This window comes from Alosa pseudoharengus, unplaced genomic scaffold (genome assembly GCF_046254945.1).
Source record: "Alosa pseudoharengus isolate Yale_2024_CS ecotype anadromous, Long Island Sound unplaced genomic scaffold, YU_APseudo_1.1 YU_APseudo_1.1_scf_18, whole genome shotgun sequence".
In the NCBI taxonomy this organism is placed as follows: domain Eukaryota; kingdom Metazoa; phylum Chordata; class Actinopteri; order Clupeiformes; family Clupeidae; genus Alosa; species Alosa pseudoharengus.
In genome coordinates this window covers 4276976-4289475 of record NW_027468650.1, presented here as the reverse complement: position 1 = coordinate 4289475, position 12500 = coordinate 4276976, and the positions used below count along the sequence as shown (strand labels likewise).

At 43.9% G+C, this 12500-nt stretch overlaps 1 protein-coding gene across 1 annotated transcript in view; it reads left to right on the top strand.

The window, feature by feature from the left end:
- The first annotated feature begins 10600 nt into the window (after positions 1–10600).
- The window catches only part of cntnap2a (contactin associated protein 2a), a 233628-nt gene continuing 231728 nt past the window's right edge, over positions 10601–12500 (top strand). The window contains exons 1-2 of the mRNA XM_076291413.1: positions 10601–10607; positions 10705–10815. Of these exons, the coding sequence (XP_076147528.1) occupies positions 10601–10607; positions 10705–10815 (118 nt within the window). The remainder of the gene's footprint in view (positions 10608–10704; positions 10816–12500) is intronic.

Below are 12500 nucleotides of genomic sequence, written 5' to 3'. Positions count from 1 at the left end.
TTCGATTCCCGCCCCGTGGTCCTTTCCGGATCCCACCCCGACTCTCTCTCCTTCTCACTTCCTGTCATTCTCAACTGTCCTATCAAATTAAAGGCATAAAAAGCCCAAAAAAAACCAAAAGAAGCCACGGGCTGATGTAGACGTGTAATGGCTGATGCGGACGTGTAATGATAACTGTGCTTTGTGAGGACAGTGGTGATTCAGCAGGGGCTCGGGCTGCTGGTGCTCCTCATTAACCTGGGCAGACTTGGCCCCGTGGCTGTCCAGCTGCTAGTCCAACCAATAAGCGCGTGCCTGGAAGACACGGGGCTAAAGGACGGTAATAGAGTTCAAGCCCAATTTCCTCCGACTCCAACAGTGTAATTCATAGTTTCATTAGTTCATCTGAGTTATAAATTCATTACTTCTCCCTTTTTTACATATTAAAGGCAGCCTTTTGTATGTATGCCAGGCTTTGTGAGACTAAGACGATATCATTGTCTCAACGTACTAAAGAAACTTACAATGGCTGGAGAATTCAATATGTTTTTTGTTGTTATTTTTGCTTTCTTCAGACATCAAAGATAACAACTTTCTTTTGCGGCTTATACAATTCTTTCTTAACTCATCCACACAGTCTAACACCAGATGGTCCCAAACCTCTTTGTTGACAAGTGGAACAAACAAATGTGATCCTAATATACTGCATCACACAGAACCGTCATGGGGGGAAGGCAGAGGAGTTCTTCGAAGGCGAATGGGCCTATTACACTTTGCAGACTCGTTCATACTTTAAGAGGCATATATTGTACATGCATAACAAGTCATTCTGTGTGAAGGCAGAGCCACAACTAAGCCAAGTCCAGCCACCTCAGAACCAACTCTGGCAATAAACGAAACAGAGACACATTATTACACGCAGTATTCTGATGGGAAGAAGTCATTCCCTGCTCATGCAGCATGCTGTGTTGGGGCTGGATTTCATATTTGTTTCTCTGACTTGAGGCAATAACATTGCAATTCAACCCCAGAGCTGCATAACTAAATATGCCAAAAATACCAAAGTCAGTATTTAGCCATTTAGAGGGCATGGCCTGTGTGGTGCCTGGGCTCAGTGCAGCCGGGCGAGGATGCGCCACACCATCTCTGAAGATCCACACTGCTTCAGAACGGAACCATCTCACTGCTTGAGAACGTAGCCATCTCACTGCTTGAGAACGGAACCATCTCTGAAGTTCCACACTGCTTTAGAACGGAACCTTCTCACTGCTTCAGAAAGGAACCATCTCTGAAGTTCCACACTGCTTTAGAACGGAACCATCCACCGTGTGAAGAGTGGGATGGGTTTTCCTTAAAGACCATGCTGTTGTTTCCATTTGAACACCGAAAGCGTCTTTGGCCTGATTATGTCCAGCCATGTTGTCAGAGCGCAAATTCCAAAAACACCGGGTCATGTCCTGGATATTTCGCATCCTCCCATTGGACCTGTGACTCAGAAGTGCAACAGCTGTGAAAGGGAAGCTTTTTCATCTTCCTCTAGAAAGGGAAATGGATGAATTATCAGTGCCTGTCTTTGAAAACATCTTACGTGCAACGGCCATCTTTAAATCACAGACAGGCTACTACTATTTTGGAACACTCACTTGAGTCAAGACGTTAACGAGATTGAGCCTGCTGGTTTCAACGGACCTTATGACTTGCATGATTCATTATTGCCAAATAACAAAAGGGCTAAAGAAAGGTCTCTATTGATCTAACAAGGCCCACATTATTACATATTTTCTCCTCGGAGACAGGAGAGGGGGAAGGAGGAAGCGGGGCCATATTGCACCTCAGCATGAGGGATCCGTGGCAGAGCAAGAGGGGTTTATATCTCCAAGGCACCAGACTGCCACTGACATCAACCCCAAGTGTCTGTCATCTGCTACTGTTAATTACTGCAGATCTAGAAGTGGCCTATAGTATTAACAATGTGTATTCAGATACATGTAGATATGCTTTTTCTTAGATGTCAGTTCAGTAGTCAGAGCTGATAGAGACAAGTCAAAGGGATATTATTATTAACAATGATATTCTCTTACCTGACTGTGAAAGAGTTATTATTATTAACAATGATATTCTCTTCCCTGACTGTGAAACAGTTATTATTATTAACAATGGTATTATCTTACCTGACTGTAAATGTAAATCAGGTTTCTATGCCAAGTATACTTGCGTATACAAGGAATTTGGTCTCCGCATTCATCCCATCCATGAATTATTGAAACACACACAGCACACAGTGAACACACAGTATGTGTAGCAGTGAGCTGCCTGCAACAACAGCGGCGCTCGGGGAGCAGTGAGGGGTTAGGTGCCTTGCTCAAAGGCACTTCAGCCGTGGATGTGGGCATGGGAGAGCAGTGCTCAACCACTTCCCCCACCTAAATTTTTCCTACTGGTCAGGGATCGAACCGGCAACCCTTCAGTTACAAGCCCGAAGCCCTAACCAACAGTTATTATTATTAACAACTAGTGCAGTGCCTGTTCAAACATGCTATTCCTGTAGCCCAATTATGCCTGCAGTAGGCCTGCTTTAAAAATAGGATAATAGGGAAAAACATAATTCCAGGTAAGCATTAAATAATGAATAGGCCTACAGAAAATATAATAATATAATAAATGTGAAGTGAGCAGAATTTAAGCATGGCTGCATTTTTTACAAATCAAAATGACATAATCCTAACAGCTGTTTTGAGTCAAGGCTATATGCTTAGCCTATTGAATAACTTGATGATAGAGAAAACAAACCATTTTGTGGAATGATGCATCATATGGAATTTGCAACGGTGTGAGTCAAAAACAGTCTCTGGTGGCCTATAAGTGACATCACACTCTGTCTGCCACTCGTTGCTTGTCGCTGTTTATGCTTTGCATGTGTGGCATTTTGAGAATTTTGATTAATTCGGACCATTATCGCTTGTTTCAATTTAGGACCTTGCAGTTGGAATTGCCGTGTGCTTATTCAAAGTCTAAAGACAGTCCAAAGTAGCCTGGGCTATTCGAAGTGTCCGCTTATTGCACATCATTTTTTTACGTCATTTTTACGCCAAAGCCCTGCTTCTATCCTCACTGGCAGCTTACAGTACAGTGCTGTGTGGGAGGGGGAGTGGCTAGCGGCGAAAGCCAATGTGCTTCTTTTACCGGACACACAAGACACACAGACACTTCTTGCTTTATAGATAGATGTTATTCTCTTACCTGACTGTGAAACAGTCCTGAATTTGTGGGGATGGGAAACCATGGGGGTCACACACACACACACACACACACACTCACACAAACACACACACAAACACACACGTACACACACACACACACACACACACACACACACATACACACACACACACACACACACACACACACACACACATACACAAACACACACACACACACACATACACAAACACACACACACATACACACACACATACATACACACACACACATACATACACACACACATACACACACACACGCACACACACACATACACACATACACACACACACACTCACTAACTCTTTCACATGTCCCACCCCACCGTGCTTTGCCATCTTCACTCATTTCATCTCGGAGAATCTTAGTTATTCACAGTGACCACGGAACAATTTCACACATGGTATCTCATGCTAAACCACGTGTCAACCTCATGTTATGGGAGAATGAGAATACAGAGGTTTTGACGACCAAAAATAGGACGCCAATTTAATATTCATTGGAGGCTTAGGGGGAATAGATTGTGTCACCGGATATATGGAACGCCGATGGTGGTTACATATTAATGGAAAAGTGGATATCTGAAATTGATTCATGGTGCATATGTTAAGTATGGCCTCTCCTCAATAATGGATCAAGTTGTCTATAGGAGTTTGTTTAGATGGATGAAATATTTGTTCGTTTTTTGCTGTTGTGTACAACAAGAGTAATATATTTCAGTGAGAAGATCGTTCACCCAAGGTACAACTAATCGCACATCGTGATTACTTTATGGAAAGTGACACAAAAATGACACAATGAAAGATAGGAACGCGTTTACGTAATTGACACGGCATCACTGGGGGCCCTTCTCGCATAAATACATAAATACATTTGAACAGTTGGTGCCTCCAGTGTGCATGCTTGTCAGGATACTATAAGGTTTGGCTTCCTTGGTCCTTCATCCATTTTATGTGAGAGAAGAAAAGGGTTATTTTAGGCCATTTTTAGGCCTTGACACACAACCACATGCATCATGACTCAGAAGAAATCAAACATTTATTGGAGTGCTTAATCACAATCCATCCCCAAACAGCATCGGCGCACGAGTTCCCTTTTCATTTGAGATCTTCTGCTCTGCCCTTATCTTCAGTCATTTGAGTCATCCTGACCACGCTTGTTCTACTCAAATGCTTTTAGCTGCGCAGCTGAGTATCTGTCGTCTGAGTATCTGTCTAAAGCACCAACCCAGAGGATGGGTGTTAGCAGACAGCAAAACTTCCCACTTTGTCCAAAGCTCACTGAATTGAACAAGCGGTAAGAGAATTTGTCTTTCACGGAGAGATGCCGAATGAAGTTGAAGGACAGCAGGGGGCCAAGCCAAAGCCTATAGCATTGATTCTAATCTCAGGCTTTCTTCTGGCTGAATTGGAAAAGTGTCAGTGTCTAGTATTAATTGAAGAGGAAACATCCCCAGCAAAATGATGTCAATGGGAAAAACAATATGGCTAGTGCCATTACCTCCATCCAATTATGACTTAATTAGGTTTGGATGAATTGGAAGAAAGGTCTTAGAGAAATTACAATTGATCGTGCTGGGCAGATACTTATTAACACTGGACGAAGTAAGTAATTTAGCATTAGGCATGTGTATTCCGATACACGTAAAATATGCTTTTTTCTTAGTTTTCAATTCAGTGGTCAAAGTTGATGTAATCTTTTATGAAAGAATGGCCACAGTGTGAAAGCGACATGTTACATGGGTATCCAGATCAGTTCAATTTGATCTATTTGAGTAAAGTATTTTAGATGAGTTCAATGTGCTTTTCACAGCCTAGGATTGAGGGGGAAAAACACAAACCATAACCTGATCATTTCACTCAGGGTGAGCTACAAACTCAGTAAGTCCATGACTCCAAGGTGAACTTGGCACGTCACTGAGTGTCCATTGTGACAGTGTCAGACATCCCAAGTGTCCCGGAAGTTCCGGGAGTCTCCCGCATATTGATAGCGGCTCCCTGACGCCCGCAAATTAGATCAAATCTCCCGGAATCTAGAGCGAGCGATCACGAGACCACGTGTGCATGTGAGTGTAGGCGCACACGACGGGAGAGAAAGAGAGAGGGGTGGTGCGTGTGTGCCTGAGCGCATCCTGATTGGCCTGTTTCGCTAAATCAACCAATCAGTTTTCAGTGTAGGCGGGCTTTGTTCAGTGTATAGGAACAGGAGCGTCATAGCAGGCAGTCAGTGCCTCAAAAAAAGGAAAATGTAAGACCCATTTCAAAGTGTAGGCTACCCTTGTCTCATAAGGCTAAAAAATAATAATAGGCCTAGTCTTACACAGTGCACTGTTTGTAACAGTGACTTTAGCACATATGATTGCAAAAGACAAATGACACAAATGATTGCAAAAGACATGTTGAGGTGAGTTTAACAAGTGTCAATTCATGTGCATATTATTCAGGCCTATAGCCTACTAAATGGCTAGTTGCCAAGGCTACATGAAAAGACCAAACTACCAAAATCTACATATTTTCACAATTTCTATCTATAGGCCTTCCTTATTTGGTGTACTGACTAGACATTATAGGTATATTAATAGGCTAAAGTTAAAGTAAAGGGGGGGCGGGGGGGTCGTGATACCTCCCTGAAATGACTTTTTGCAGGTTGGGATGTCTGCAGTGTTGATGCCCTGAGGCATGTCACTGAGTGTCCATTGTGACAGTGTTGATGCCCTGAGGCACATTACTGAAACACACAAACACATGCACGGACGCTCGCATGCACACACACACACACACACACAAACAAACACAAACACACACACACACACACACACACACACATACTGTATACACACACTCACACACACACTCGCACACACACACACTTGTGACAGTGTTGATGCCCCGGGGGATACCTCTCCACTCCCGTCCACAGCTGGAGCCACAACCAAAGTGAACACTCCAAAGAGATTAAGCTCTGGGTCGATTTCAAAAGTGGAGTCCAGATTTCTGTCGGTAAACTGTAGACGTTAGATGATCATGTCCGTATCCCAGGTCCATCAGGTCTCTTGTCCCAGGTGAAAGGTCAAATGTGAAGGTTTTCATGCTGTAATATTGATCTCATAATCCCAATACTCTTGTTTGGCCCTCTGTGTGCATGGGTGTTATTACATGCCATGATTATAAAACAGAATCAGTAGTTACAATATGCTCACAAGAAAGCACCATTGTTCGTTGTTTATTACATTGTGAAAACAAGTGAAACGAATAGAAGAACTAACATTATGTCACAGAACCCTGATGCTGACTACATGTGCCCAAACCCTCAGAACCCTGATGCTGAGAACCCAAACCCTCAGAACCCTGATGCTGAGTACATGTGCCCAAACCCTCAGAACCCTGATGCTGAGAACCCAAACCCTCAGAACCCTGATGCTGAGTACATGTGCCCAAACCCTCAGAACCCTGATGCTGAGTACATGTGCCCAAACCCTCAGAACCCTGATGCTGAGAACCCAAACCTTCAGAACCCTGATGCTGAGTTAATGTGCCCAAACCCTCAGGTTAATCTAAGTTGCCTACAAAGTACCACTGGGCATCAACACTGCAATGACTGTTACACTTAAGTATTGTGTACTGTAACCAGAGTAATTGAAAAGTAATTACAAAGTAATTACAAGTAGAACTGCCGTGGCTCCAAATGCTCTTCAGGAGTAATGAACTGCTGACCTGACTTTTGTGTTGGGGAAAAGCCATCTCAGTTTAATGCCTGTGTGGTGAGCAGGGTAAGTGCATGCTCTGAGCAGACAGGCACTGGTGCTGTCCCCAGGCAAGGTGAATGAGATGCTATGCAGAGCCAGTGCTGCAAAATGGCATCCCATTTCCGTAAAGGCCAGTCATAAAACAGGACATTTCACGAGATTTGTGGTGATTCCCATGCAGTAATCTCATTTACTGGTAATAAGTATGGGACATTTGTGGAAATTGCATCGTGGTACTGTGGCACTGTGTAGTTCAAACAAACAGATTTTTTAGGTATGTCCTTGCTCAGTCCACTTGTTTGATTTCAGGTCTTTTTTTGTGTTTCTTGTCTTTGATTTACATAGATGAGGGAGACACACACCAGAGGCAGTAAGCCTTTGCTTTTGAATCTTCTCTAGTGAACAGAAGAATGCCTTCTTGCTATTTTCTCAGGGCAGTGCTATTTGTTTAGTTGGAAATGTCACAAGGACAAGTAAATCCAGGCTATTCATTTTATTTCTCCCAGGATTGCATAGAATCACCCAGGCATGTGCTTCCTCCAACACTCTAGCTGCTACCTCAGGATTCAGGATCGCTTTATTGGACAAATGTGCAGAGTACACATGAGTCTGACTTGGTGATTCAGCACAGCATGACATGACGTGGGGTTAAAGGTTGTATCAGCGATAGGGGGGATACGTCACTTCTGTTGATGTTCAAACAAAACAGAGAGCTAGCTTGCTACTCTCTCCCCCTCCCTCCCGTGCAATTAAAACTCTCCTAAACACACATCTCATTGGTTATCGGTTGAAACACTTTATTTTGCCTTTGAGTGGGTTGCCAACCCTTGTTGGTAGCAATTGTTTTTGTGTACAGATCTCGGAGCCTAGGCTGCCTACAGAGATGCGTTTTTTTGACGGCCTGCTTATGGGGCAGACAGCTAGCGGATCGTTAGGAACGATTAGATAAATGCCCACATTTATGTGTGGCCCTCTTTTGGGCCTGAAATCGCTGATACAACCTTTAACTCAGCACAGCATGACGTGTGGGGTTAACAAGTAACTGCTACACCCAGGCATGCACCCCACCAAGACTGTAACTGCTACACCCAGGCATGCACCCCACCAGCACTGTAATGTAGCTGCTACACCCAGGCATGCACCCCACCAGCACTGTAGTGTAGCTGCTACACCCAGGCATGCACCCCACCAGCACTGTAATGTAGCTGCTACACCCAGGCATGCACCCCACCAGCACTGTAATGTAGCTGCTACACCCAGGCATGCACCCCACCAGCACTGTAGTGTAGCTGCTACACCCAGGCATGCACCCCACCAGCACTGTAATGTAGCTGCTACACCCGGGCATGCACCCCACCAGCACTGTAGTGTAGCTGCTACACCCAGGCATGCACCCCACCAGCACTGTAGTGTAGCTGCTACACCCGGGCATGCACCCCACCAGCACTGTAGTGTAGCTGCTACACCCAGGTATGCACCCCACCAGCACTGTAGCTGCCCACACAGCAGTTGTAGTTGCCCACACCCTGCACTGCCTACACCCTCCTACACCCTGCACTGCCCACACCCTGCCCCGGCTGCACTGCCCACACCCTCCCACACCTTGCACTGCCCAACCCCCATCTGGCTGTGGTCGTTCCTGCCCCGCTCGGCAGGCCTGACTGCCTTCATCAGTGGCGCACTTGATTAGTCTGATCAGCACACCTGATTTAGCTAATGAAGAGAATTAGAATGACTATTTAATTTGCTGAGTGCAGAGCGTGTCTTGATAGAGTAGAGTTGTGCAGCGTGGGGTGGGGGCATAGCAAACATACACCACTGACATGCCAATGCATGTGTCGCTAAATGAGAGAAATAATATTGCATATGCACTGAACAAAAATATAAACACAACACATTAGTTTGCTCTCATTTTTCATGAGTAAGAATAAAAGGTCGAAGACTAGTAAAAATCAGTATTCATTTCACAGGCAACTGCTCTGGTGGATTTATAAGATATATATGATATGATATGATGTGATGTGATGTGATGTACAGTATTCTTCTGTGCCTAAACTGGATTGCAGTGAGATGGCAGTCATTAATAGATGGTAATTAGCGGGACACACTCGAAGGCATTGACTGTGACAGGAATGTGGAGTGTGCATCCAAGAGGTGATGATCCTGTTTGCAGCCTCCGTCAGACGCACCTGGCCGTGGTGTACAGGTGCTCCAGAAATGCCTCATTACAATAGATCAGGTGAATCATGTCAGCTGTGCAACGCGTCAGATTTCCAGCGTGGCATTGAATGTTGTAGGGCTGTAATGTGTCAAAGTCAAACAGCCCTTGTTGTATTTATTGAAGTAGAAATGCTATTGAGTTGATGGGGTGGCGATGTTGTTTGCTAACAAGAAAAGTTCACTGTTCATTGTCTGTGTCTGATGAAAAGCAATTCTATAAGTTGTCTGTTATGGTTTGTGCAGACATCCAGTGACTATGTTGGTTGCGATCCAAAATGCCAAACAAGACCACATATCCTCATCAAAATATGTTTTGGGTGCAGAAAGAGGTGAAAGTGAAAGCTTTGGAGAACATCTGCTTCACTGCACAGAGCACTAATGAAGATCCACATTTGCCCAGAGCTTGTTTCGTTTGAAACATGTACACAGGATATCTTTCATTTCCTAGCATTACATTTGGTAACTCTTTTATTGCAGAAATATATGAGAAAAGAGTTTCAAATCATGGGCGCAGACAGCCCACTGTGGGTCTATAGCAGATTTCCTCAGCTCTGCTGCGTTCTCCTGCAACGTTAGCTTACTTCGGCGTTTTAAATTCTGCACCTCTGGCAGCATTAGCTTAATGTACTGAAAGATGTGGCTTTGCTTTCGTGTGTAAGTCAGCAAATGGCCTTTATCAATCACCTCGCAGGAGGAGAAAAAGATCCCTCGAGTTCCCCTGAGGATCCTCTATGATTAGTTACTGCTAGAGAGAAAATGTCTTTGCATATGACAGAATGTATGTTTGCGAGCTCCCCTGAGGATGCTCTGTGATTAGTTACTGCTAGAGAGAAAATGTCTTTGCATATGACAAAATGTATGTTTGCCGGTCCGCTTTCACCAAGCGGTTTTTTTGCATGTACATGTTTGCCTCCCTGGTACACTCCCAGCATCAATCATGTTGATTAATTCAGCCAAACATCTCAGCACACATAGATTACAATAGCCTTTCTTGAGGAATTATGGGAGTAAAATAAATAAAGAATAGTCCCAGACAGCATCTGTCTAGTAATGGCTCAATTCCACGCACAGTACTGATGCATATGTCCCCATGAATTAAAAAGTCCAGTTTCACAGACACCCATGAATTGCCAACTTCAAAAATGTAGACAAATCCTTGGGCATCTGAGTAATGACTGCTGGGATCATTCATTTTAAAAGTCACATCTTCCCTGAGTTTGGCAGCCATTAATATTCCTGGGTGTTAATTGAGCCTGCTGCTCCAGTCTGTCTTGCGGTGGGTGTACAGCTCTTTGGATTCAGACACTTGAGACTCCGTTTATCTTGGTTCACCAGTCCAAAAAATTATAATTCTTCTCACAGATCTGTGATCAGGGGTTAGATTTAAATGTTGAGATGTCTGGTATCTGATTTAGAGAGATGATGAATTTGGCTCTGTCTGATTGGAACTGGGTCGTTGTTGATGTTTTGCTCTGTCGTCCTCTTTCCCTCATCTGTAGAGAAGTGTGATGAGGCCCTGTCTACGCCGCTGCCCCACAACGCCTTTAGCAGCTCCTCCGTCTTCACCAGCGGCTACGCTCCTGGATACGCCAAGCTCAACAAGAGAGGAGGTAAAGGGTTTACAACAAAGACACCAACAAAGCAGCTCACACACACACACACACACAGAGAGAGAGAGAGAGAGAGAGAGAGAGAGATAGAGAGAGAGACAGAGAGAGAGAGAGGGAGAAACAGAGAGAGGGAAGGAGAGACAGAGACAGAAGAGAAAGAAACAGAGACAGACAGAGACAGACAGAGAGAGAGAGAGATTAGGAGAGAGAGAGAGAGAGAGAGAGAGAGAGATTAGGAGAGAGAGAGAGAGAGAGAGATTAGGAGAGAGAGAGAGAGATTAGGAGAGAGAGCTTTTCCAGCACATGGGCTGGGCTTGTGTGCATGACTGGCAGGAGACAGGGGAAGCCATGCATTGCATTACTTTCACTCTCATTACAATACTCCAATAAAGCCCCCCCCCCCCCTCCCCCCCCGCCAAACTTCAATTTCACAGGTGCTCGGGCATAATACAGTTTCATGAGACCAACTTCTCTCCTCACTCTTCTGTTTGTACTATTCCACTCTGCACTTATTACTTTATTCAGATAAAGTTGTTTTTTTTTGGGGGGGGGGGTGCAATCCATTGTGCAAACTGCTTCATAGAAGAGCTTCATCCAATTACTGGGAAGACAGAGTGCAGTAAGCCTTGTGCTTTAATTAATAGAGCTAAAATACTGACAACAAATGGGACTTTCATTTGTGGATGCTGATGAGGTTTGCTCGTCTAGCTTCATTATACTGTTTGGATCTCACTCAACCTTTGAACCTGCATGTCAAAGCCGACTGAATCTGAATTTCCATCCTAATTTGGTGTTTTGGAGTCAAGATTTTAAAGCATTTCTGGTTTGTTATTGTTAATTGATGTTAAGTGCATTTGCACAGCATCTGAAAAGCAATGACATACAATCATATTTGAGGATTATGCCAGTTTTACAGGTATTTTAATTAATTCCAAAATACTTAATTTATAATATACATAGGGTTATTTTTTTTTTCAATTACGCAATTTTCCACCCCAGTGCAAATCAGATTTAGGAAATTGTATCTCATTAAATTAAATCTGGGGAATTATTTTCCACTTGTCACCCATTTTGGAGAGAAACCTTTTGCTGTCAACACATGCTTGATTGACAGCTGTTTTTAGCTACATTAGCACATCGCTAGCCATCTGTCGCCTCTAACACCCCTATCTGGATATACAGTACAGTAGCCTACTGCAGCAGAGGAGTTTGGCATCTCTCTCTCTCTTAGTTTAGTATTTCTGACTCAATCGTTCAGTTGGAGTTTCACCCTTAACTTCATCCCTCCATCACTGCTGTCTTCTTTCATCACCTCACTTCATCCCTCCATCACTGCTGTCTTTTCTTTCATCACCTCACTTCATCCCTCCATCACTGCTGTCTTCTTTCATCATCTCACTTCATACCCAATCACTGCTGTCTTTTCTAACTCTCTCACTCACTGACTCTTTTTAACCTTCTCACTTGTTTTACCTACCCCCTTATCTTCAGATTTCTATTTTTACCCCTCTATCTTCTGCTTTCTCTCTCTCCTTCCACCTACCCCTCTCTTTCTTTGTCTGTCACTTTTTCTTTCTCTCTCTTTTTCTCCTCCCTCCATTACTCTTTCCATTAGTGACTATCGTTTTCTCTCCTTTCCCTATCTTACCATTTGTCCTCTTCCTATCTCTTTCTCTCTCTCTCTT